We start from the raw sequence: 27,868 nt of genomic DNA, 5'->3' as shown, positions 1-27,868 counted from the left end.
AAGCCAGGGATGAGAGGAAAATTGTCCGCTGGCAGGTCTGGGATATAATTTTTTTGGAAAATGTGCTTTTGCATTATCCTGGAAATCAAAATGTGAGAGATCTATTACTCTACCAATATAGAGTGCCAGCTATGACTTTGTTTTTAACTTTGATTTTCTTGTGCTCCAGAGAATGAGGTGGTATTTTAGAGAGTAGGGCATATACAGAACATGCAGGCTGACAGGGAAAGACCAGAGAATGTTATACAGAATTCATGTGTTTTTGCTCGGTCGTATCAGTGTTTCTTGACATTTGAGGAAAGAGAATACAAATAGAAATAGTGAAGACATTGCATGACAATCTTATGAAAGAAATCCAAATTTAAAAAGGATTAAAAAGCACCATTTGTTCAAACAAAACCTTGTTGCATTCTCCCAGGAGAGGAAAGGGCACAAAACCAGCCTCAGTTGCCCTAATAACTCAGGTTGATGGTAAGTGAATCTCAAGACTTGCTTCAGTGGATGTGTTTTATGACAGGCCAGCTCTTGGTTTCATATTATGGTTGAAAAACTGCACTGACATCAAGGAGCCAACATTGAGGCCCTGCTGCCTGCAGATGAAGTGTCTCCTCTGTCACTTCTCAGAGCAAAGCAGAGGTTTCTAGAATCACGGGTGCTTATGGGTGAACCTAAGTCCAACAGCCCATCTAGAAACTTTAGACAGCAATGCTTTGAGTCTGAGTTAACTTAGATAATTATCCTGGCTGCTGCTAACCTGGAGTTTAGATCAGCCCTGAAAATCCGGAACATTTGGTACTGACACATTTAAAGGATAGTGTGCTTTGTCAGCCCTGTCACATGTTTCGGACATGTGAGGATCCTGGATGTTATGAAGGAGTCTTCTTCTTTATCTTTTTCTTCAGGTTATGATTTACCTTATTGATAAGGTACTTCCTGAAAGCTATTTTGTCAATAATCTCCGGGCATTGTCTGTGGACATGGCTGTCTTCAGAGACCTCTTGAGAATGAAGCTCCCTGAATTATCTCAGCACCTAGATGCTCTTCAGAGAACTGCAAACAAGGAAAGTGGAGGTACTGATGATTCAGTGCTATTACACCTTCAAAAATATTTTACTTACCCTATTCCACTGTACTTGTGAACCTAAACCTTGAATGGAAATACATTTTCTAGGTGTTCCTGTTGGTAAGAGTTTGGCACAATCAATTAGTTACATTTCTTTCAAGAGAACAGAAACAGAACAGCAAAACAGAGAACCGCATGTTGAACCTCTGAGTGGTCATGGTTAGGAAGTCAGTTGCAAGCCTAATACTTTACCAGTCCCATATCAGCAACTAAAATGATATATTGTACTCTAGATGAAGAATGGTATACATTTGGAACCAAATCTATAGTAGTTCTTTGAAACTGTTCTATAGGTACAATTTAATACAAACCATGGGTTTGCCTGGCCCACTGAGGTGATGGGAGAGTAGAATGTGTATTTTCACAGAATTGTAGGAGATAAAAGCAGTCTTGTGAATTGAAAGTTTTAATGCTCCTTTTATTTATTCATGCTAAGGTTATTTAGATTTAGGTGAGATGAAATGACCAGTTCTTGCTGGAGAAGGGTTCTTGTGGACCTCCAGGTAGACTCTGAACCAAGAAGGTAGGCACTGGGTAGAACGGGGCAGTAATGTGGATGGCTTGGTGAGCAGCTCTGAGAGTTGCTGTTGTCTAGCGGGCATTGTCCAGCTCTCAGAAGTCCCCAAGTTAGTAGCTGTAATTATACCCACTGCTTGCATTTTCCAGGCTGTGCTCAGGGTACCAGAAGGAACAGTGAAAGGTTTGTTATGTTCCCTCAAACGGCTGCTAATTCCTCTTGCAGTCTGTGCATTTGCAATCTAGCCTGCCTTGCGCATTTACATTTGGGAAAAAATTTAAGGATTTTGAGAACCTAATCTGTGATTGAAATACACTCTAAGCATTTCCTTCTAAGCCATTTGAGCAAATCTCCAGTTTAATTTGGTGGTGCAGTGTAACTGTGCACCTGGTGGACTTCGTGATGCTTTCACATAGAGCAAGCCTTGTCTGTCCCACAGTCAGACAGTACTAAACGTTTTCCATCCGGCTGCCCTGCACTTGCCTACCAGGAACGACCACAGCCTCTGGTCTCTGAACAAGGATACTCCCCTTGTTCATAGATGAGAAGGAAGAAAAGTTCTGTAGGGAAATAGATCTCTTTTTCCCTATACTTCGGTAAATACACAAATTGTGGTTTGAAGAGGGGCTCAGTCTAAATATCTAAATTTTTAGAAGGTGAGATTTTATCTCATTACAGGGTATACTTATGCTACCACAGGAAAAAGAGAGAGATAATGTGTTTTTAGTGACTTCAGAAACTTCAACGTGGGCTGGATCCCAGATCTTTAAAACTGTGTATAATTTAAGAAGTAGACAAATAATTTATAATGAGCAATTTTATTCTTAGCAGCATTTGAATAAAAGTGGGCTTTATAAGATTTCAAAAATATGGTGGCTTTTGCTTTTGACAGGCTAAAATCCTTTTTTTTTTCCTAATCCTATTAGTGAGGAAAGCATTCTTAATTTTCAGTACTCCGCAATAGGTAGAGCCAAAGTAAGCTTTACTTTAAGCTTTCTGAAATATCATAAAGAATTTGTGAAGTTCCTATTATTGAGATTATTATTTAACATGCCTACATTCTTCCAGAAATAGGGAAGGAAAAAGGAGGAAAGAACCAGATGTTAGCGATATGATGAAATCAGCCAGGAAATAGAAGATTTTGGGGTGGTATGGATGATTAACAGGGGGTATTTATATCTTGCAAATCATCCATTTTGAAGAAATTTAGTGCATGTGTTTTATTTCAGGTGGATATGAGCCCCCACTTACGAATGTCTTCACCACGCAGTGGTTCCTGACCGTCTTTGCTACGTGCCTCCCTAATCACACGGTTTTAAAGATCTGGGATTCAGTCTTCTTTGAAGGTTCGGAAATCATCCTTAGGGTGTCGCTGGCTATCTGGGCAAAATTGGGAGAGTAAGTGATTTTCCCTTTCTGTTCTGTTCTGTGGTGTGAGGGCCCAGGCAATTTTTGTGTACTAATGTTCTAAACCATCAATATTTAAGTGTGAAGAAAAGAAAACGTGAATTTCATTCCATTGCTTTAGCCTTTTGAAATCTCAGCTAGCTCATTCTGAATTGTTTGGGGCAGAAGGAATCTATTTTGGAGGGAAGCAGGCCTTTTCATGCCTCCTCCTCCATGGTGCTGGTGTCCTGGCTAGTTCACTCTTTGTCAGCATCTCCCTGAATGCTGGTTGGGAAGAGGAAGAGAGAGAAGAGCTTAGATGAAGGACGGGAAGAGTTGGAGAGGAGTACGTGGATTTGTTGGTTAATATCACAATTTCGATTATTTATGAATTTTTATTATTTTGTTCTTCCTTTCAGGTAAAAATTAAGCAAGATAATATGTTTAAGACCTCTAGTATGGTCTTCGTACATAGTTACCATAGAACAAATGGACCATCTTCCCTTTCATCAAGAAATGTTGAAATGTATTAGTACCAAAGCATATTATCACAGAGACTTTACTAGGAGCAGGTTTGAAAAATATAGGGTATCTCTCCCCATTTCTAATATATTATGACTATTAGGTTAAAATTCTACATTTTGGGTAATGCAAGAAACATTAGAATGAAGTGGTTACAGTTAATTTAAGAAGTAGAGAAGTTTTCAGTGTTTCTTCCCTAGAGATATATATAAATGACTTGAATGGGTACACGTAGACAACATGTCAGACAACTAATAAATCACTGGCAGTGTTTTATTTCAAAAACCTTTTAATATTCTTTTTATTTATGATAAGTTGTTTCCTGGGAGACTTACAGTATTTTTTACTTTTTGCAAAGAAAGATCCACCAACTATCAGTTTAGGGACTTTGGAAAAACCATGTGTCAAAGTATTTTTAAACATCACATAGCTATCTCCCTTGCCTTTGTTTTATTGTACATGGCTTTTCAGTTAGGCAAATAGATTTGTCGATATGGGATTTGATGTGTTTCTTTTTGTTTTCTGCAAATATCTATCTCTGTCTGCAATTATGTTTCCAACTGACTCTAAACCTTGTAAACTTTTTGAGCTTTGTTAGTTTCTCTGGTTGCGATTGTCTAATTATTGGATAACTGGTTTCTATGATTAAAATAATAAAGTACTTTATGGTATGCTGAGTCACTTATAGTCACCGTTGTTAATATTTCCTAAAAATGGAGCAGGAAGAAAAGAGGTGACTTTGGTTTTATTCCCATCTGTTAATTATCTGTAGGATCAGAACTTATTCGTATGGTCATCCCAGGCATGTCACACTGCCACAATAATAATTGCTACAACCAAAATCCAATACTCATTGTGTGCTTACCATGGCCATGCATTGCTGTATGCACTCTAGTTGTTTTAACTCAGTTCTCACTATCACCCACTTCATTTAACAGATGTGGGAACTGAGGCACAGAGAAGTTAGGTAAATCACCCATGGCCACTCAGTTAGTAAGTAGAAGGGCCTGTTTTTGAACCCAGGCATCCTGAATCTAGAATCTGGGCTTTTATTAATGTGAATCTGCTGATAATAAATGGCTAATGCTTATGAAGTTCAGGGGATATATTAATCAGACTGTGATAAAATTTTAAATGCTCATTATATTTCTCTTTACTTTTTTCAAACATGCAAATTTTAATCAAGGGAAAGAAAAGACAGCTAACACCATTAAGTTCCTTCAGTGCTTGTCATTATGCTAGGCAGTTTAAGCACATTGTGTCATTCAATTTTCCCAATAACCTGGGAAGTAGGTAGGATTATTATCCCTCCCTTCTCAAATGAGAAAACTACTTCAAAAAGATTAAGTATCTTGCCCCAGGTCTCAGAGATAATGAGTGGCAGGGCTGGGATTTAAAGCGATCTTTCTGACTCAGGTGCCTGTAATCTTTCCCATAAACTTTCCATTGGAAAAATTGAAAACAGCATACAGCTAATCTCCAGTTTATGCATACATGAGTAACATGTGGCTTACTATGGTTAACCATGGGACCTCTCCTTTCCTCCTGCTTCTGCAGCTTGGAACTTCTTCCTTTCACTCACACTAAGGGCACTTTTGGAATATGTGAATTGTAGACTACCAGCTCACCTCCACTAGCATCTCCTCTACAAGATTCTTTCTTTTCTGTCTGCCTTGGTTCGCTTTGGCCTATTGAGTGTATCCTCCCTGGTTTCCCATCTTACCCCACACTTGTACACTTGCCATGCCACCTCCCGGCCGACCTAACCGAGGGTGCATCTGTTCCCACACTCCCTATTAACAACTTGTGTCCTTCAGAGGCTCAGCTGGTGGGTGGGCCCTCTGTGATCTGGGTCCTGCCGGCTCTCTGCCTTAGCTCTCACGGCCTTCCTCCCGGCCTTGCATCCACTCCCTCCCACCCCTCGACTCCAGTCTTGTGGAACTGCTTGCAGTTCCCCCTATAGGCCTGCTGTCTCCTGAATCCATGTCTTTGGATGCTTTTTCTTCCTTGTCAGCCCGGTGAACATTTTTCAAAGCTCATCTTAAGTATTATTTCATTTCTCTACCCACCAAGTTAACTGGTTTTTCATTTATACCTACACTCTACTCTGAATTTCTGTAATAATACTTAAACAGTTTATTTGATTTACTTATTTACATGACTGTGGCAGTGGGATTTAAACAACACTCCAAAACCTGAAGATATAAAATAATATAAAATATATTTTTATATTATATTTATAAATATATAGAAATATAAATAAATATAAATAATAAATATAATATATGATATAAAATAGTATATATTTTTTGGGTGATTGTTTGAAAATCTCCCAACATTAGTGTATGCCAAAGCAATGTCTTACTGTTGGTGGGCAAATAAAGTCATCTTACTATACAAAGAACAATGTAATAGATAAAACAGAAATATCCAGTGCTTTTTTCTTTGGACTATTTTTTTCCCTTCTAGAAGAAGGTTTAATGTCTAACCTGCCTTACTTACAGGTTGCCAGGGTGGCAGATTCTTTATTTACATATAGAACCAAATGCAAGAAACAGGGTGTAATCTGCAACTAGCAGCAGCGCCGTGAGAAGAACTAAGGAAATTCTAACTGTAAGAACATCCTGTAAGCTGACAAAATATGATGTTAAAGTTCTTACATTTTTCATCTTTTACCTCTACTGTGATTCAGTTTCAATCCATTAATGGTATCTCAGTTTGCAGATTAAGAGCAACGGGTTCCCTTTGGGGAATAGTTGTTCTTCATTGTTCAGTTTAATGGTTGTAACCTCTCATCAGTGATGGGTACTCTGATCTGTGCAGTGTATCACATGGAAGCAATACAGGTGCCTCAGGTCAGACTGTGAGGCTGAGGGAGCAGTGCAGGGATGGCGGGGACTCATCCTTGACAAGTACATCTAAAAGCTATTCTTATCTTTCCTCCACATACAGCATCATATGCTGGGAGTTCATCCCAGGAATTTTGTTTTTTGTTGATTGCTGACTTGATTGATTTGACGGCAAAGACAACACATCCTGTTGCACTGGCAGCATGTATTTGTTGTATGGCATGGGTGTCATAACAATTTCTTCTTTCTGTCTTTTTTTTTAATCCAGGCAAATAGAATGTTGTGAAACAGCAGATGAATTCTACAGCACCATGGGGCGGCTTACACAGGAGATGCTAGAGAATGACCTTCTGGAAAGCCATGAACTCATGCAGGTGAGTGGGCAATGTGGCCCACCTCGACTCAGGGAACCCCATGTGCCATGGGGACAGCTAGTGCTGGAGCAGTGCTCTTGGCATGTGTGTTTGGCTAGCCTTCCCAAAAGTCTTTATATAATTTGAAAGAACCTAACTGTGTCACAAGAGAAAGATGAGATGAATGATGGATAGTTGTTGTGGGTTTCATTCAAACCATGTTTCTTGAAAATCATTAGGTATGATACAAAAATTTATTTTAAGAAATAAGAAAAAAAATTCCAAATCACTAGTTGCTTATTCTGGGGTGAAATCATTATTTTGTGGGAGGAATTATTGGGGATAAAAAGGAGAGTCACCACTTTGGTATATTTGACTTTGTTTTGCCCACATTTTCAACTCAGGTTTTTGTATGCTAATCACAAATTTAGTATGAAAGATTGGAAGGGTTTGGTTGTTTTCTGAGGTGTTACCGTATCTCAGTATCATATTCACCACGTCATTAAAATTGACAGTGAATGTAGAAAAGTTCTATAGCATAATTTTATCCTCATTCTCCTCTTATGCCTTTGGTTGCTTCTTGTCTGTGTTCTTCCTCCTGCTCACTGACCAACTTCCTGGGTTCCATGTTTGAGCCTTAGTTCCTTCTTTCTCGGTGACTTCTCTCTCCTTTCACTTGTTTTCAATCTTCGTCTTTCTGTTGGGTTCCATGTCTGAGGTCATTTTGGGTTCTGGGGTCCAGTCAACAGATTAGAAAACTAATACTACTCACGCCCTGATCTAGGACTTGAGAAGTGAGGACCTTCCGTTCTTTTGCTTATCTGCTGGCACTCCCAGCTCCTTCCCAGAGTCCTCCGCTCTGAGCAGACGGCTGTCTAATTTATTGAGAATATTGATCATCCGATATAACTTCCCTGAACATTCATATTTTTATCTCAACATTTCTTTGCTTTTTCATCTCTTCTTCCTTCCTTCCTGTCTGTCTCAGAGGAGAAAGTGTTCTATCTGATCCTGACATCTGTGTTCTGATTCCAAATCTTCATACATATCCTGGGCCATGGCTTCATCACTTATTCTGTGGAGGAAAGTGCTTTTATTGAGCATCATTCTATGTTCCAAGTCCATAGTTGGCATTCTCCAGGTATAGGATCCTTTACATCCTAAAGAACTGACTGATTGATATTACAAAGTAGGACTCTGAGATATCATCCTTCCTCCTCTACTCAGGAAACTTTAGAGGCTATCTATTGCCCATGAAACGAAGCATAAATATCTCAGCTGATTGTCCAGCACTCTGGACTCTCTGGCCTTAGCCTATCTTTTCAGCCATAGTTGATATTACTCCCATTGTGTCCTGTTTTAGTCAAGCCAGATTGTCTTCCATGCTCCCTAAAATGCCTGAGAATTTTCCTCCTCCATATCTTTGCTCTCTCTGTCCCTTCTTTCTCTGCCTCCACATGTTTAAATATGCCCTCTTTTGAAAGTTGAAGTTCAGGTGCCATTTCTTTATGAAACATGCTCTGATAATCTTGGTTAAAAGTATCTCCCGTTTCTTTGAATCACTGCAGCATTTTATTTGTACCTCTCTGCATGGTGTATGAGGGAGCTGACAAGGAGTTTGGTATTCAGGGACTGGGTTATTGAAGGCCATAAGCCATGCTAAGGGGCTTGGACTTTATCTTGTAGGTGAGCGATTTTGAAATCTTGCTTGCTGGAGCACAGAGGTTTCTGTAGAGCCTTTGGAAAAGTAAAAAGAGCTTTGGACCTGAAATCTTTTTTAATGCAATTTTTTTGAGATATAATCACATAACATACATTCATTCAAAATGTACAGTCAGTTGTTCACAGTATCATCATATAGTTGTGCTTTCATCACCACAATCAAATTTTGAACATTTTCATTACTCCAAAAAATAAATTGAAAATGAAAATAAACAAGAATATCTAAAACATCCCATTCCCCTCCTCCCCTCATTGTTCATTTACTTTTTTTAATACAGTTTAATTGAGAAATATTCACACACCCTACAGTCATCCACAGTGTACAATCAGTTATTCACAGCACCATCATACAGTTGTGCGTTCATCACCAGAATCAATTTTTTTATGAATAATTCATTTATTTTTATTCATGTTTAATGACTCCAACTAATTACAAAAATAGTTTTTTTAATTAAATTCAGTTTTATTGAAATATATTCACATCCCATACAGTCATCCATGGTGTACAATCAGCTGTTCACTGTACTATCATATAGTTGTACATTTATCACCCCAATCTATTTTTGAACATTTTCCTTACATCAGAAAGAATCAGAATAAGAATAAAAAATAAAAGTAAAAAAGAACACCCAAATCATCCCCCCCATCCCACCCTATTTTTCACTTAGTTTTTGTCCCCATTTTTCTACTCATCCATCCATACACTAGCTAAAGGGAATGTGATCCACAAGGTTTTCACAATTACACTGTCACCCTTTGTAACCTAAACTGTTATACAATTGTCTTCAGGAGTCCAGACTACTGGGTTGTGGTTTGATAGTTTCAGGTATTTTACTTCTAGCTATTCCAATACATTAAAACCTAAGAGGTATTATCTATATAGTACATAAGAATGTCCACCAGAGTGACCTCTCGACTCCATTTGAAATCTCTCAGCCACTGAAGCTTTATTTCATTTCATTTTGCATCCCCCTTTTGGTCAAGAAGATACAGAATCAATTTTTGAACCTTTCCCTTACTCCAAAATAAAAATAAAAGCAAAAAAGAACACCTAAATCTTTCCATCTCCTCCATCCCACCCTATTCTTCATCTAATTTTTGTCCCCATTTTTCCACTCATCTGTCCATATACTGGATAAAGGGAGTTCGAGCCACAAGGTTTTCACAGTCACACAGTCACACTATGCAGTCTACATAGTTATACAATTATCTTCAAGAATCAAAACCACTGGGTTGCTGTTTGACAGCTTCAGTATTTCCCTCTAGCCATTCTAACACACTAAAAACTAAAAGGTGATATCTATATAGCACATAAGAATACCCTCCAGAGTGACCTCTTGACTCCATATGAAATCTCTCAGCCACTGGAACCTTACTTTGTTTCACCTCTCTTCCCCCTTTTGGTCAAGAAGATCCTCTCAATCCCACAGTGCTGGGTCCAGGCTCATCTCCAGGAGTCATTTCCCACATTGCCAGGGGATTCACACCCCTGGGAGTCACAATTCCACGTAGGGAGAAGGGTAGTGAGTTCACCTGCTGAGTGGGCTTAGAGAGAGGGGGCCACATCTGAGCAACAAAGAGGCTCTCTGGGTTGGGGGGGGGCACCTAGGCACAATTGTAAGTGGGCTTAGCTTCTCCCTTGCAGCAACTAGCCTCACAGGGGAAGGCCCCCAGATCGAGGGCTCGGACCTGAAATATTTTAAGGAGAGGAGGGAAGTGATTTAAGTTGTGTCTCATGTTGACTGTATGGGCAGTTTTGTGAAGGATGGATTTGAAGGGGACATGTCTGACAGGAAGAAGCCAATGAAGAGGTAATGGAGGGTAGAGAGAGTAATGGAATAGATTCCATACTTAGAAGATAAAATTGATTGGATTCAGCCACTGAAAATGGAGTTGGAAATGAAGGGGAAGGAAGTGGCAACCTCCAAATTTCTGGCTTAGGAGAAAGATGGCAAGTTCATCGGAAAAGGATGATAGGTTTGTTTTCAGACAGGTTGCACTGGAGGTACACTTTGGCAACCCCATTCCTTCTCTATCCAAAGGTATTTCCCACTGCTGTTTAACATGAACCTGGTGCAGTGTCACAGCTGTGTTCTTCCCTGTCCCTCTAGAGGCCATGCTCTTTCCCATGAGAGGCCCGTGGTTCCCTCTGATGCTCCATCTGTGAAAATCCCATCTGCCCACCTGGACCCTGCTCTTCATCCCTCCACCCCAGGCTGCCTCTGTTATCTCAGCCCTCACTGGTGATGCCTTCTCTGTACTCTTTCAGTACTTAAGATTTTCAAACAATTGATTTAATGCTAATTATAGAATATCTCATATTGTTTGGTATTTTTCCAAGCATTTTAATCTTATTTCTTTAATGAAGTAGCAAATTCCTTAATGATAGGGGCCACATATCACTCTGTAACCCTGTAACACTTAGCACAGTGCTAATAATACACCTGGAATCTCAATGAGTACACAGATGCATAGAACATTAGAAACTGAGGCAGCGATTTTCAGACTTGACTGTGTATAAGAAACAACTCAGGAGTATATTAAAATGCAGATATCTGACCCACAGGTTGATCTGATGCAGATGGCTTTTGGACAGCACTTAGAGAAACACTGGTTTAAATGAAGCTTAAAGATCAACTCACCCGATTCTGTCACTTTACAGAGAGGAAACTAAGGCTTTGGAGAGTATGAGCAAATTGCCAGTTTCTTAGGTTGTTTAGTGGCAACCCTGGTCTGGGCCCAAGTCCTCAACTCCTGGCCTAATGCTTTTTCCCACCACCCAACACGTTGCTTCCACCTTATTCAAAATGTCCTTTTTAAAAACTAAAATTCCCTTCAGAAGACTATGGCAACATTTTATTTCACTTAAAGTTTAAAAATTGCCAGAAGGAATGACAGATGTCAGAAGCCTTGATTTTATTGGATGCCATCTTTGTCTTTTAGGAGTTTTCTTCCAATCTTAGGTATTAGGAGAAAAGAGGATGTTCTCCTTACCTTGCTTTAAGAGAACCCTAGAGGAAGAAATGCAGGCTGTGGGTTGATTGATTAGATCTCACTTTAGGAGCATTTCTCCCACTGAGGAAAACATCAGTGTGAAGATGAACTGAACCTGATTTTTTTACAACTTAATTTTTTCGTGTTTTCTTTAAAGCATGTCAATAATGAAAAAAAAATCTGATTGCTTTTCAGCAGTGCCTGAATATAAATTTCTATTTAAATGTTTGTTGGTAGTTCAGATAATAAATGGACTTGTTGGTTTTCCTTGGCATAGGGTATTAAGAAGAGAAATGGTGAGTGTCATTTCAAGTCACTGTCTTCTCTGTGTTCACTCTCTCTGAAAAAATTAATTCAGTGGCTCTGATCCAACCATCGTGGGCCATAAATCTGTCAGCAGACCTGAAATGGCTCCAGATGAAAATATGTGCTGAATGTAAGGTCTTTATTTTTGAGCCAAAGAGATGAAAGATTTCTCTCCCTTTGGTCATCCCTATTTCATTTAATTCTAAGTGCTATATGCAAGATAGCCTACTGTTGTTTTTGTTTTGTTTTCTGTAAATCACATAACTCTTATCAGCAATGGTCTATTTTTATTGATAGTGCTAGAAAAAAAGATAGGGTGAATGCTGAGGAAATAGTGTATCTAGAGTTCAGTAAAACTTTTGACAGTCTCTCCTGAATTCTTTGAGCACCATATGGAGAAAAGTCAGTTAGATGCTATTATTAGAGGGTTTTGTAGGTGCTTGAAAAACCTAGCCCAAAGTTCTGTTGATGATTTACTGTTTTCTGAAGGAGTTCTTGGGTGTCATGAAGCAGGATTTGCCCTTGGATCCACACTGTTTGCTTTTTCCCATTAGTGATGGAAATTCCAAGGAGGTGGATCCTTATTCAGTAGAAGAATGCTGTTTGATTAATTAGTGCTGTCAAAAATTGAAACTGTCTGCCCTGCAAAATAGTGCGTACCCATAACTGGAAATGTTTAGGCAGCGACTTTATGACCATCTGTTGGAGATGCTCTGGGACTCGTGTGTGGGAGGAAGGTTGAACTAAATTATGCTTAAATTCCATTCTAACCCTAAAATGACAATACTCTACTGTATTTTTGGCTCTGAGATGATTGCTAAAATTTCTTTCTTGGAATCCATTGTACATGACCAATTTTCAAAGTTATAAGCCTAGAGCTTGTCTCATCTTGAGCTTACCAAGTACCCCTGAGGATGTGGTGATGTGCCAGGGATATGTACATTCATAGGACAAACATGTCTTTGAGACACGTGAGACCTTAAATATGTGAGTGAATATATGTGAAGAAGTACCACAAACAAGTTTGTTTCAGGAACACTTTGATTTCTTCTTTGAAGGACTAACCAAAAGTACATGATAAGAGAAAAAGAAGATCTGAAATAGAAAACAAAAGCTCAGTGGAGCCAGTTTTCTTAGCTGGTCAAGTGTCTTTAGCCAAGTGTCCTCTGCCTAACAGGAAGAGTCCAGACCACCTGTCCTGAGGGAGAAAAGAGAAAAGTAGGGGCAGGATGCTCTTCCCATTCCTCGCTTAAAAATTTCCATCAAAAGACCAGTCAAGGGAATTTTCTGATACTTTTACAAAATCAGAAAAAATTAAATCACAGGTCAATCTTGAGCTAGTCAACCCACTAATTGTCTTCAATGAGACATCTTACTTCACTTGTAAGGAATTTCGAAGTTCCCAGCATCAATCATTTCATCTTTTAAAGTAAAATCCAAATTGTATGGGCATTTAAAAAGTCTGTATCAGGTTTCTAAAATGTTAAGAGAAAAGTCACATGTGTGAGGAGCAGGCTGATTCTTGACCCAACTGTGGGCTCACATTTGTGTGTAATGAGCAGATTTAGTTAGGCTGATGCTGCTCCCACTGAGGCTTGAGTGGAAGCACCATGCTCTGGATCTAAATTTAAGGTGCTTAGGAGGGGATTTCACATCTCTCCATTTTCCTCAAAAGGGCATGTGAGATTAAGACCTGATCTTAAGAACAAGGAGAACAAGGAGGGAAGAACTCTATGTTGGCAGTGTGGCATCTTGGTGGGTGATGAGCTAGCTGCTACATACCTTTGAGGGATCAAAGAACATGAGAGTTCGGTCTCCCAATGTTATTAATTAAATGTTCTCAAGTATCTCAGGCATACAGAATGTATTAAGAAGAATATAATAAAACCTACATACCTACCACCCAACTTAAGAAATAATACTTTAACAACACAGGTGAACACCCTTATTCATCTCCTCCTGATCTCATTCCATCCCTCCTCTCAGAGGTAACCACATTCCAAGTTCCACACTTTTCATTTTTCAGATGAGGAAAGGAGGCTCTCACACCCCAGGCTAGTGGGAGCCACAAGAGGCCTTCTGCTTCTTTCCAGGAGGACAATTCACTGTTACTAAATTTGTGCGGCTTCTCAGCCTTTTAGGTGTAATCATGTATATAAGAATGTGGTAAGACAGCTTAGAGATGACTTTTGTGGTCAGTATAAACTGGACAGCTTTGAAGAAAAGTGGTAGAGAATTGAAGGGAAGGAATTTTAGCCATCACTTATTTGTTTAGATTCAAGATTGCAGTGGACTGTCCTGCCACAGTCGTGGCTCTGAGCTAGCTATGAAATAAAACAGCAGCAAAATAAAACCCCTTTCAGAGCTCTTCCTTTCCTTCTTACCCATGCAAATATTTGACATCTCCTAAGCCTTCAGAAAAATAATTCTGTTTGAAATGAAAAATACTGCTTTTCATCAACCTATTTGAGTGACTTCCTAGGAAAATGAAAGTGTGGTAAATATACATTTTCTGGTGAATAAGAACCCAACAGATTAAAGAAATATTTTTGGATCAGTTACATTTTAATATAAATAAGAGAGCAAACAAGATTACTTTCCTCCTGATGATAGAATGGTATATAATTTTATAATTCTGGTAGAAGCATGGGTGCTTTTCCCCATTTTTTATTTATAGATTTGTTAATAACCTCTGCTTTACACCCTGCCCCCTTTTTTCACTTACTTTTTCCTTTAAAAATAACTGCTAACAATTTTCACCTTAACTAATTCACACACATTTGAAAAGATGATATTTTTGGAGAAAGCTCACAGTTGATCACAAGGTCATCCATTAGACCTAATTTTATTCAGAACATTGACATTTGAAGCTGTGAAAAGCGAACACTATACACAAAGAACATTGATGGGTTGTTTGTTATAGAAGTGATATGGAGCTATGGATTTCTGAATTAACCCATCTATCAAATGGGCAGGAGGAAGTCAGACTGTCCCTGTTTGCCCGCCTGTGTTCTCCAGTTCGAATGCCCAGTCACAGCTGGGTTGATGGAAGATCTCACTGTTGCGTTTACCAGAGGTCTTTGTCTTTCTCGAAAGCAGATATTGAAGTGGAATCTCTCCTTCCACTGTATAAAGGACAGTATCTGCCTCTTGACTCTGAGACTCATAACTTTAATATTTTTCCAGGATTGAAAAGAATTGTTTCAGTTCATCATTTCAGACTTAGCATTTTTGTTTTTGTTTTTCAGACTGTTTATTCTATGGCTCCATTCCCTTTCCCACAGTTGGCAGAGTTGAGGGAAAAATACACCTACAACATTACACCATTCCCAGCCACAGTTAAAGCCACCTCAGTTTCTGGGTAAGGTTTCTGTTTTTTTTTTTTCTTGTTGTTTTCATGGTAGAAGAGTTAATACCTTAATTTGTTATTGTAAACGAATATTCATTAAGCCCTAGAAATATGTTTAAAGTAATTTGGTACTTAAAATCTGAATGATCTTTCCCAAAGGATTTGATTTAAATTCAAGAGAGGGTATCAATGCCACTGCAACTTTTTAAAGTGTACTTTCCAAAGAAGTCAACACATTTATGAATCTAAACTGAATAGAGCTTTAGCAACCCCATAACTTATTTTAAAACATAAAATATTAAAAATTTCAAAAATTAAAATAATGTGGAACTTCTACATGAATAGATAGCTACAAATGAGTTAATTTAAAATAATCTTAAGACCAGAAATTGACAAAAAAATATATAGGAATTTAGTATGTGAAAAGTGGTACATCAAATCAATGGAGAAAAGACATACTACACAGTAAATGGTGTTGGGTACCTACATCTGGGTAGATATGTTAGAGTCATACTTCACACCATACAACAGGATAAATTCCATATGGATGATAGAGTTAATTGGAATTCTACTTTTGTGCAAAACACAGTATGTATAAGGTTATTTGTTGCAGCATTGTTTATAATAGCATAAAATTGGAAATAATGCAAGTAGTGTACACCAATGGAGACCTGGTTGCATCACAGGAACAACATACATATAGTACAGTGCAGCTGTAACAAAGGATGAGGCAGGTGCATGTATGAATATGGAAGGGTTTCTTAGGTGAGTGAAAACAAGGTGCAGAAGAGTATGTATAGTATGCTAATATTTATGCAAAAAAGAAAAATAAGACTATTTAGTCTTATTTGCTTATAAATGAATTAAGAAATGGAAGGATATGTATGCATCTAGTAACAGTGGTCACCTGTGGGGATTACTGGGGTGAGAACTGGGCAGAAGTTGAACAGAGATGGGAGAGAGACAATGTATATTATATGCGCGCGCACACACACACACACACACCCATATATCATTTAAACCATGTGATTATATTAGTTCATTAAAAAAAATGACTGTTTTCTTTGAACATTTCTTTTTCTTTTATATTTTTTCAAGACGACAATGTAAGGTCAGAGACAGTGATGAAGAGAATGACCTGGACGATGAAGATGCTATTGTTAATGCAGTAGGGTGTCTCGGACCTCTTAGTGGACTCCTGGGACCTGAACTGCAGAAGTTCCAAAGGCAAATTAAAGGTATATAGAGGTAGCTCTCCCTTAAATTATAGTATGTTCGTTCACTATAACCAGAGTATTATATCCTGTATGGTTACCACTGTGTGGTAATTATGGTTACCACTATTAAAGGTCTTTATTAATGCATCTTCTTTCACTTTATCATTTACCAGGGTATTACTGGATTGTGTATTATACATACATAATGCATATTTCTTTTGTAACTTTGTATATGGTGACTTTTACACCCCATTCATCTGATTCAACTTTATATGTTCATTCTTTAGCACAGAGCCAAGCATATGAGTGGATGCTTAATAAATTCTATTTGGATTGAATTGAATTCATCTTTGACTGGCTTCTCTTCCACTATAGGAATACTCTAAATCTAAAACATATGATGGATTGTTATCCAGCCTCTGTGTGAATTTCTTGATGACATGAAACTCAAGAAACTCATTCTGCTAGATTTTTCTGCTTAGTTCATGGTTTCTTGTTGCAATGAGATTACTTCTGCCTCCTGGTTTTGTGAATAGTTTTTCCCTTTGGAACAACACAGATCAAGTCTACGTCCTCTCTGCCTGATGTCCCTTTAAATCTTTGAGGCTAGTCATGAAGTTAAGATACCGCACAACAGTTAATCAATTCCCATTTAATTCTTAACTCTTCCATTGACCATCTCCTTGTCTTTCTTCCTTCGAGTACAGAGTCAAATGAGGAACAGAGTCTGAGATCTAATAATATTGCAGAACTGAGTCCAGGAGCAATCAATTCCTGCCGAAGTGAATACCATGCAGCTTTTAACAGTATGATGATGGAGCGCATGACCACAGATATCAGTGCTCTGAAGCGGCAGTACTCTCGCATTAAAAAGAAGCAACAGCAGCAGGTTCATCAGGTGTATATCAGGGCAGGTAATGTGTTTCTTTGTTTGAATCAATTTCAAGCCTATCAATTTCACAATCTCAATGTGTGCAAGGAAGAACAAATAGTTCCTAGTATGGCTTTGGAATTACTAACTCTAGCAAAGCTTCTGCAAACAGAGTTGGCATGAGATAATAGCATATTTGGCATCTCACTTTTTATTTTATTTTATCAGGCTCTAAAGAAGAAAAAGGCCATGAGTTCTTTTTAGGTCCCAAGGACCAGCCAATGCATGGTATAAACTTGTCTTTACTATGTGCGCTTATGGAGAGGGGTTTGTGAGTGATTAGAATGTTGCAAAACCATGCAATCCTTGGACTTGAGAAATTGTGGAGCTATTGTCCCATAAATTTGATCCTTCTGAAAACAGGATTTAGTCATCTATGTACTAGTAAATTATGCTACATCTAGTCATTTATATCATAATATAACAGATGCTGTGATCAAGAGTAAAGGAAAAACATTCAGGAGCCTTTGCTTCACTGATGGGTTAGCAGTGTCTTGGGAGTGTACAGAGAAGAGCACAGTTGTGCAGCTGGAAATTCTCTTTTCCAAGGATTGTCAAGCTTTTTTTTTTTTTAATTCCAAAAATCCAAGTGAGAAATTTATTTTATTGTTTAATATGTGCTGATTTGGGAGTTGGTTTGTCTTATTCTAAGTAAATATCCTAATGAAAATGATGCCTGTCAGAATTAACCAAGATATAAATTTGGCATGTTTTTAAGAGGCTGCGTGAACATGTGACTGACCTTTCACAAAAACTGAGTTTACCTTCCACTTATCAGGGTTGAATAGGCAACTTCTTGAATATCCTTACTTTATCCTGAATCATCAAGAAAGCAATCACAAGAGTAACTGACAATTAAAGCACTTTCATTTTCAAAACATTTGCACATGCATTTCCTCATTTTTGTCCTTAAAACAGATTTCTGAGAAGAGCAGGACAGATATTCTTATCTCGTTTTTAAAGATGAGGAAATGGTGATTCAGGACGGTTGAGTGATTGTCCAAGGTCATATGTCCACATTAAGTGGGTAGGCTAGGGCTAGAACGCAGCTGTTTCGGTTCTTGATATAGTCCTTTTTTAACTACATAATGCTGAAATGGGATGGTCAAAAATAGCTATTAGGTACTAAATCAGCCCAGTGGTTTGTATTCTAGTCAGGGGTCAGCAAACTATGGCCCCCAGGCCAAATAGTGCCCACTGACTGTTTTTACAAATAAAGTTTTATTGGCACAGAGCCTTATCTATTTGTTTACATATTGATTATGGCTGCTTTCACACTAGAATGGAAAAAGTATTTACAATCTGATCCTTTACAGGAAAAGTTTGCCGACTCTTCCTCTAAATCATGGTCTATCTGTTTCTCTGTAAGGGAGAGACTGTTGCTCAAAGGTCAAGTTCTAGAACATTGATTCTCAAATTTTAGCGTGCATGTGAATCACTTGCAGAGGGCAGGGAAGCTGCTAAAATGCTCAATCTGTTTCAGTGGGTTTGGGTTGGGCCGAGATGCTGCATTTCTAACAAGCTTCTAGGTGAAGCTGGTGCTGTTGGGTAGAGACAACAATTTGAGTGGAAAGGTTTTAAAGGAGATAGGATAAGATAGGACAGCACAGCACAGCACAGCACAGGTGGGGAGATTGGTCTTGAGCCAAGAGGCAAAGGACCTCAGATTTTGAGACTTAAAGGAAGATAGTAGGGATATTTGTGGAGGTACCAGCTTCCTAGATTAGGGAAGCTAGGAAACTGGGACCTGTCAGACCTAACAACTTCTATTTTCATGGGGAAATTGGGGGGAAAGTCATCTGCTGGGAGTGAGTTAGTTAAGGGTTGAGTGGGAGCTTAAAAAAGTAATGATTTAGATAGGCTGATGAGAGAAATGGGAGGGGAAAAGAAAGATTATTCAGTGGCATTAAGGACCTATCAAAATAGAAAAACATGAATCTGAAGGGCTATCAATCCATATGGCTGTGTGATTTTTTTCCCTAGCAGCTATGAGAATGTAGAGTATAGATCTAGGGTTGGGGTTTTGCCAGGAATGTGTGAAAAAGAGATAGGGATGCCTGGAATGTGTGGTTATTGGTGAGGCAGCAGTCCAGGTGATCAGCCATGCATCTGGGCAGGGTAGGGGTTTCCATGAGCCAGAGATGGATATGAGGTTATGAGAAGAATGAGGAGTCCCTCTGATTTAGTACCAGGGGTAGTAAGATTGAGAACAGATACTGTAGATCTGCATGATAAGGTTTAAGATGTAAACATGGGCATGGAATGGAGGTGAAGGTCATAGGAAGATTGAGGAACTATGAGGATAAGTAATGGATGGACCAGTCACAGAGACAGTAAAGTCATCAAGGAAGGTGGTAGGACAGAGTATGAAGAGGAGACAATTGTCAAGGTCTTCCATGAAGATTGGGGTGTGACCAGGGGTAGATGACAGCAGTACAGAAGGGTGGAAGGACATTCAGTCAGATGATATGGGCATCAAGGTGAAAAGGTTTCTACACAAAGATGGAGTGGCCTTCTTCTTACTGCTTTTGCCTGCTGCTTCATCCCTGGGACCATGTGTATTTATTGCTGCATCAGAAATAGGGGCCCCTTCATAGCCATCCAGGGAGGATAATAATACCACCAACACCTTTTGGTGCTTTTGGATTTTCAGTTTACTCTCAAGATCCATCAAGGACATAGATGTGTTTTTTTTGTACCTAGGACCAGGCATTGGACAGCTGTGATTACACTGCATTTTTACTACTTTCTTATCACTTCTCTCATTCTGCTGCCTCTCACCTCATAATGTGCAGTAATTTCATACCTCTTAGAAGCTTACAGCTGATAATCCATATGCTCATAGTGTTTGTCTTGCTATTTTAGAAAATCTTTAAAGATTTTCTAAATAAAAGACCTCAGAAGATGCTGCTCAGAGACAAAAAATCTCTGTAAAAATATTAGGGTGTCTGGACCCTAATTAGTAATGAGTAGTCAGAGTTTCCATCCCTTTTTATATTGTCAGCCTATAGTCTCTTCCTTTTTGAAGAGAAGACTCTATGGTGGAATTCAGTTTCTGCTGCTTTCAGTCACACGACTCCGCCAACACGTGGGAAATACATGGGAAGGGAAACAGGGAGAACATCCACGTGATTTCTCTTCTGTGATGGATGTGTTTCTCTGGAGTATGTTTCACGCAACTTTCAACATTTCTTTCAGACAAAGGGCCAGTGACCAGCCTTCTCCCGTCCCAGGTAAACAATTCTCCGGTTATAAACCACCTTCTTTTAGGAAAGAAGATGAAAATGACTAATAGAGCTGCCAAGAATGCTGTCATCCACATCCCTGGTCACACAGGAGGCAAAATTTCTCCAGTCCCCCATGAAGATCTCAAGACAAAGCTCAACTCTCCATGGAGAACTCACATCAGAGTCCACAAAAAGACCATGACGAGGACCAAGAGTCAGCTGTGCTGTGGGGACACGATAGGGCTGATAGAAGAGCAGAATGAGGGCTGTGCAACTAACAACTTGGGGTTGGCAGAGGAGGGTTCCTCCAATTGTACATCGACAGCTCCAAGAGAAGGCAGCAGCTCTGAAGGCAGCACCGGGAGGAGAATTGAAGAACAGTCTCCAAAGCCATTGTTTGGGGAAGCCGATGCCAACGTATCTGTGGTTCAGGTGAAGTTAGAAGTCTTGGACCTGAACCACAGGGATGTTGTTGCTGAAACTGAGGCCAAGGTGCCCCTGCCCTGCCAGCGGCATATCTCAGAGCCGTCTAATGCACCTGAAGAAAACAAAGCCACCAGCAAACCTCCCCAAAGCAGCAACCCTAAAACTCCCATCTTTAGCCCCTTTCCCAGTGTCAAGCCACTCCGTAAGTCAGCCACTGCCAGGAATTTGGGATTATATGGTCCTACGGAAAGAACCCCAACTGTGCACTTCCCTCAGATAAGCAGGAGTGTCAGCAAATCTGGAGGTGGAAACAGTGGCACTAAGAAACGGTGATGTCTCCCAAGAACTTTGTCTCTGGATGCACCTTTTTATGGTAGTACAATGGTTCCAGCTGAATGGCTCCAAAAGAGTTTTAATTGTCCAGTGAAAATAAACAGGGTCAGAGAGGAGCAACAGTACATGAAAGGGGAATTGAAAGTTTATAAAGAGAGCTAGAAAAAGGATGTTTTCCTATGGAGACATCCACTTGAGAACTGATGAAGTGGATTCTAATGGCAAAATAAATGTTGTTTCAAAATGTGAAGGTTTTCCAATTTTCATTGTGAGCTGTTTAGAAAAGACTGTATAAGTAGACTGTTAACCTGTCTTCCTTCTTGCTGCTCTGAGGGCCTTCAGGGTCCCTGTGACAACACTCTCCAAACCTGCCAATTCTCTAATGTTTTAATACTCAAGCATGCACACATTGGCTTGCTAGAACAAAAACTGTCAAAAGAAAGTAAGTTTCTTAGTTGCAAAAAACTTCCTGATTTCCCTTTTCATGCCCAATGGGGGAAATGTTCAGGTGTTTGGGTTTTCCCTTGGTAATTTCAGCCATTTTCAAGATGCTAAAGCACAGAGAAAAAAAATCTAGATAGTCTTTCTTTAACTTTCTATTTCTACCTGCAAAATGAAGAAAACCTTTAGTCTGTTGAAATTTAGGTTGATGACCAACATGAATATCTTTAACACAGAGAACACAAACGGGTTATGCATTAAGCCATTGCTCTGAACAGCTTGGCTGATTCCATTGTTTTTTGCAAGTTTCGTCTTCTCCTCTTCAGGCGAGCTTTGGTCCTCAGTGGTATGGATTACTTAGTGGGCTCTACCTGGAGTTCAACCTGCATCTTCCACCTTGCAGCTCACTTACCTACCTGCTCTCCATGGCAGATGGGCAAAGTCTCTGCTCTCAAAGAGCCTCCAGCCTCCAAAGCTAGAACGTAAGCACCTGTGACTCTGTTACTTGAATTTTGTGCTTGTTTTGATTGGAGTCCTTTGTTACTTGAACACTGCCTTTCTCCAGAGAAGGCCCTTGTACTTTCTAGCTCTCTCTCACCCACTCCTCCCCTGGTCCCAGCACCCTTTATCTCCACTATGCAGATGGGAACTCTGAGCCACACAGAGGTGAAGTAATACTTCAGTTATTCAAGGTAAATGCTTCTAGTATTCCATGGGACTTAGCCACATTTCCTCCAGTGCAGTAGGCAGGTTTAATGCTCTTTGTACATAGATGCATTGGCTATGTAGGTCATTAAAACTAAGACTCAAAAACCATTCCCCACACTCCTTCCTGACTCAAAGGACCTTTCTCCAAATGGTACAGAGTCCCATGATGGCACTTTACAAAATCAGCTCTGACCATCTTCTCCTGAAAAGGTAGTTCTTTTTTTTAAATGTTTCATGGAGATGTCTTTTGGCAGAAAATGAGCCCCCCCTCCCCTACTTCATTACAAGCAGAGATTCAGCATCTTTATTCTCATCTCTAGAAAACACTGGGGATGCTTTCAGGAATATTGTTGCTATAGTCAATATTAATTTGCTCTAATTTGATTGGTAATTCTGAAACCCAAGTGATAGTTTTAGAGGGGGCTTTTACTATGAGAGGTACTAATTTTTTAAAAATCAAATAGAGAATGGGATTGTGTGGCCTTTGGTACACACACACACACACACACACAAAAGCCACAAAAATGACATGCACAGTGAGAAAAGCAATTTTGTCCCCTTGATGTTTTTACCCTCAAATGGACTGAAGGTGAAAAATATGACTAATAAGTTACTGCAGTTTGAGTATCTGAAGTTAGCATGTAGCTTCTAAAAAACCAGCCTGTACCTTGGAAAGGGTGTAGGCGGAGAGTTGGGCTTACTTTGCACACTAGCCCCGGGGGAACAGACTGACCACATTTTCTGAAGGGAAACAAGTGACATGCTTTTCTTCCATCTGCTAAATTTTACTGATAAGAATAATTCCATTTCATATTCTTTTTTCTTTCCCATCCCAGATGAGTCAGAATAGTAATATTTGCTCTTTCCTCTCAAGTCAGCTCACTAGCTCCCTGATGATCTGGTTTCAAGGAGGTGGGAGATGGGGTGGAGGCAGCTTAGGATTGCACTACTGCTGTCTTCCACCTGTCCTTCCATTAGCAGCACATGCTGTGCCCTGGAAAGTCTCCACTCACCTATTAACTGGTGTTGGTCTTCCTGGAAAGGGGATGGATGAGGTGGGACAAGGTTTTTGGGCTAAGTGTTTGTTGAATGAATGAATAACTAAAAGAGTAATAGTCCTTTGAGCTAAAAATGACCTTGGTGTGATTTTAAAAACTGACAGATTGCTGTTAAAATACTTTTCTGTACCAATAACATGCATGCATTGTGCCAAGTAATCACGATGTGAATTGGTCAATTTGTTTTCTTTTAGAAAATAAAGAAACCTGTAGTAGCCTCTACCACACAGCATGTACAAAGACCAGTATGGACTTGACAAATCTTCCCTATGTACTGGACACTGTATGCAAGCACCAGAAGTACTTAACAAGTAGCAGTTTCTTTACTTTTAGAGATGTTTGTACTCTTCAGCACTTTTGCCGGAGTTGACCCATTCTATTGCCTCCTCAACTAAGACCTCTTAAAAAAGTCTACAGATGATATGAACCTATGGGCTGTAACTGTTTAGAACATTGTATTCCTATTTTGTCTCTTGTTGTTATAAAGAATTGTATTGATTACAAAGGTATATGCATAAAGATTCTCATTGTTACATCTTGGTGCTGTTTTCTACCAGAGTGCAAGCATGGAACACTGTTACTACATTCCCTTCTCCCTTCTGTCTTTCTTCAGTGCCCACCTCTTGGTCACATGAACCAAGAAAGCAGCTCAATAAACTCCATCCTCCCCAGTCAGACCCCTGGGGTGCAGGGTGGCCTGTGAGCTTCCCAGTACTCGGTAGAATAGCCCGTTCCTGTAGGAGTAAGCAGAGCAGCATTTACCTAAGAGTGTGTGTGTATGTGTATGTTAAATTAACCTTTAGATCTTTCATTTTCTTTTGTGTTAAATAAAACGATTTAGCTTTCTGGTCTTATGGTTTCTAGATGAATAGATAGCTGTTACCAAGAACACAGCTCTTGCCACCTCCCCCCATAAGATCTCTCTTTACTTTTTTTCTCAGCCACTTTATTTCCTACCTGCAGCAAACATTTGAAGCAGCATTTAAATATATTATTTTTCTTAGTTAGAAAAGTAATAAAGTTAAGACAACTTGGAAAACACAAAAAGAGCACAAAGAAGCCATCAGTATTCTAGTATAGGTCTTTCTACCATTGTACATTTTTAAAGCCTTTATTCATAAAGGCTGCATTGCCATCTGTGAAGTTTGAGCTTACTCTACAAGCAGTGCACGGGAATCCCTGTTTCTCTACACTCTTTGGAAGAGGCAGCAATTTCTTTCCCTTTTTTTCTCTTCCCTTTCTGGTACCTTCAATACAGTGTTGATAGAAGCAGTAGTAACGGGCATTCCTATCTTATTCCTGACTTTTAAGAAAACCATTAAGTAAGATGTTTGCTGAGGTTTCTTGTAGGTACCTTTTGTTTTTTAATCAGGTTAAGGAAATTACCTTTTATTCTTTGCTTCTTAAAAGTTTTTTTTTAATTAAATTATAATGATAATTGAATGTTATTGAATGACCTCTAATTATATCCTTTTAGAAGGAAATAGTGCCTGAGAATTGTATCTTGAACTCAGGAAAATAGCCATTACTAGGTTTTATCAAAGAATATCTAATAGAGTTGGAAGTGATAGCAGGAAAAGTTTCATGTGCAAAATGTTCATTGCTATATTAAATTTAAGTGGAAATCTGTAAACAACTGAAATATCTGAGAATAGGGTAAGTGTTGGGTGAATTATGGTTCATCACAAGATGGAAATGCAATGACCCATGAGTGTTTGAACCATTGAAATGGGGTTATCTATTATCCATATGAAGCAGTTAAGATTAATATCAGCAAAGTCTGGATCATAGAGACAAGGGACACAGCTATTGATGGGAGACCCTTACTGGATGATGGCTGAAGGTAGAACTGTTGACATGGTTTTTCCACCCAGGCAGCCTGTACTCACTGGAAGGGCACAGGTATAGTCTGTAGGTGTTGGCTAAGCTCCCACGTGGTTCCCTGGTGGCCATCTTCTGATGATGTGTGCTTCCTTCCCTGTGCTCCCCTAGGGTTAGGCCCATTGATCTTCAAAGTCATGCTCCATCCCATTGTATTCGTTCCTTCCAGCCCAGGCAACCCTTATCTGACTACTACACCCTGCACCCCAGGGCCTTCAAGGGTCTTTTTTTTTTTTTTTTTTTTAGTAAAAAACCATAAAGTCTATTATTTCTTAGTCTTTGCATTCCTGCTATAACACTTCTAGTTCTCTTTAGGGCAATGCTGATAATTGGGAAGGAGATGGATCAGTTCTCATCAGGGGCCAACAGCTTTCTGGGAAGGAACAAGCTGATACTTCAACCCCTGGTGAGTCCTGGAATCAGTATTAAATTAAAACTATGCAACAGCAAAACAAAAAACTTCCTCAAGTAATTCTGAAGCTGAACTAGGTTTGGCAACCACTGGTGGAAAATGACTTATTTTAATAGTCTGTCTGTCCCCCATCTTGCACTCTCCCCTGTCCCACTCACTTCTTTCTGCTGCTGTTTGTTATATATTACTGCCAGAGTGATCCTTCTAAAATGAAAAATTGATCAGGCAATCCTTTTGGGGCAGAATCCTTCTATTGTTCCTCATTTTCTGGAGGATGAAAGCTACAATCTTTGTCTTAGCATGATCTGGCCTATGTTAATTTTTCTAGCTTATTTTACCACCCTCTTCCCCATTAATCACCTTCTGCAACCCACCATCTTTAGCAAAATAACATCAACCATTTGTTAAGTGCCTATGTGCTAGGCACTGTATTGGCTCCTTCATATAGGTTATCTCATTCCTCCCAAGAATCTTGCAAAGCATATTATCCCTATATTACAGACGAGGAAACTGAGGTGACATCCTTGACCACAGTCACTGAGCTAGTAATAACACAGTAGTGATCTGTCTGACTCCAGAGCCTGAGCTCTTTCTTACACTGTCTTACAACTTTGCATATAACTTATAATTCCCCGGAGGCTCCCTGCCCCCGCCCCCCCCCCCCACACCCTTATACCACGGTGTGTATGTAAAGCTCTGCTTAGAGCACTTCCTTTTCCCAGTCTGCCTGGGAAGCATCTATGCATTCTTTTCGTGTTATCACACTCATTATTGATGGGTCAAATCTAAACTGTGCCACTTTCTAGCTGTTTGACTTTGGGCAGATCACTTAACATCCTGACCTTCATTTCCATATCTGTACAATGAGAATAAGAATTTTATAGGGTTTGTAATAGACATATGTCATTTCTGCTGTCTAGAATTGACTACCCTTTGGCAACAAGGCCCTGATTCTGCTTGAGCCTCCTACCCTCTGTCCATGTGCATCCAGTGAGGATTCTGAGTAAAAAATTGTCTTTCACCAATTTTGTCCACTATTCTAGCCCAATCTGCCTCCACAGCTGAGGCCTGTGGAGAGCAGAGGGACTGTATGTGAAACACCAAAGAGCTGTTTCACAAAATTCCACAAAATTTGGGAGCCCAAAAAGCTTATCGGTGGGATTTCCCTCACAGAGAGCTGCATTCATTCGCTCCACCTTCCCCAGGTGGCCATGCAGCTCTCTCACGGACAAGGCTCTAGAGCACCTCTGGTGGCCTCTACTGGGGAAGCAGCAGGGCTGAGTCAGGGAAAGGGCCTCATGGCAACCACCAAGTTCAGCAGAGCTATGCACGCAATTGCCGGGATCATACCTGTTTGGGAACACATGAGGCATCCCTGAGGATTTTGAGAAAACTTTGCGCAGTGTTAGGTGGAATGAAAGGATTTTAGAGTTCCTATTTCAAAATATGTCAGTAAGAACAGTGACTGGAGTCATTACTGTTACAGGGACCCTGTATGGACCATAAAGTTGCAGAGGTCTGGGAAAACTCAGGTTACATATAACTGCTTTGTGATACACTCTACAATTGGATGTGCAGCAGAACTTAAGAGATAGTGAAAAGCTTAAAGACTGTTGTTAAATGTGGAGCTAGAAGCCAGAATTTTTAGAGCATTTTTCAAGTGGGAAACAAACCACGGAATCTTGGAACTATTTAATAAAAGTATGTGTATTTGGAATAACGGAATCACTAAGTGTCAGAACTCAGTGGTTTTCAAATGTCAGGTAACTGAGTGGTTTTCAATTATTTTAAGCAACAAAACATTAACAGAATTATTATTTAATTTTTACTTTAAATGGGTAATATCTGTACATGGTATAAATTCAAAATTACGAAAAAAGCACATAGTGACAACTAAGTCTCTCTCTACTTGTGTGTGATTTCCCTACCCACAGGAAACCACTGTGACCACTTTTTTGTGTGTCCTTCCAGAGATATTTTATGCATATTTAAGCAAATTCACACACACACATATATATTTTCATAAGTAGTAGCATAATAACCTTCTGAACCTTTCTTTTTTTCTCTTACTCTATCATGGAAATCATTTCATACATAACATTTCAGGTAGAGC

General features: G+C 39.4%; 1 protein-coding gene across 6 annotated transcripts in view; it reads left to right on the top strand.

The window, feature by feature from the left end:
* Positions 1 to 23,963, top strand: part of TBC1D30 (TBC1 domain family member 30) — a 115,181-nt gene extending 91,218 nt beyond the window's left edge. For 3 of the 6 annotated variants that reach the window (XM_037845843.1, XM_037845841.1, XM_037845844.1), the window contains 8 exons: positions 903 to 1,071; positions 2,870 to 3,038; positions 6,666 to 6,771; positions 15,021 to 15,133; positions 16,220 to 16,359; positions 17,046 to 17,252; positions 17,438 to 17,497; positions 20,468 to 23,963. In XM_037845843.1, the coding sequence (XP_037701771.1) occupies positions 903 to 1,071; positions 2,870 to 3,038; positions 6,666 to 6,771; positions 15,021 to 15,133; positions 16,220 to 16,359; positions 17,046 to 17,252; positions 17,438 to 17,497; positions 20,468 to 21,255 (1,752 nt within the window). In that variant the 3' untranslated portion in view covers positions 21,256 to 23,963. The remainder of the gene's footprint in view (positions 1 to 902; positions 1,072 to 2,869; positions 3,039 to 6,665; positions 6,772 to 15,020; positions 15,134 to 16,219; positions 16,360 to 17,045; positions 17,253 to 17,437; positions 17,498 to 20,467) is intronic. The other 3 variants (XM_037845842.1, XM_037845845.1, XR_005218317.1) reach the window with 2 other exon arrangements.
* Positions 23,964 to 27,868: the final 3,905 nt, after the last annotated feature.

The sequence above is a fragment of the Choloepus didactylus genome, chromosome 8 (genome assembly GCF_015220235.1).
Source record: "Choloepus didactylus isolate mChoDid1 chromosome 8, mChoDid1.pri, whole genome shotgun sequence".
In the NCBI taxonomy this organism is placed as follows: Eukaryota; Metazoa; Chordata; class Mammalia; order Pilosa; family Megalonychidae; genus Choloepus; species Choloepus didactylus.
Note: the sequence above shows the minus strand (reverse complement) of the source record. Positions and strands in the feature narration are given on the sequence as shown.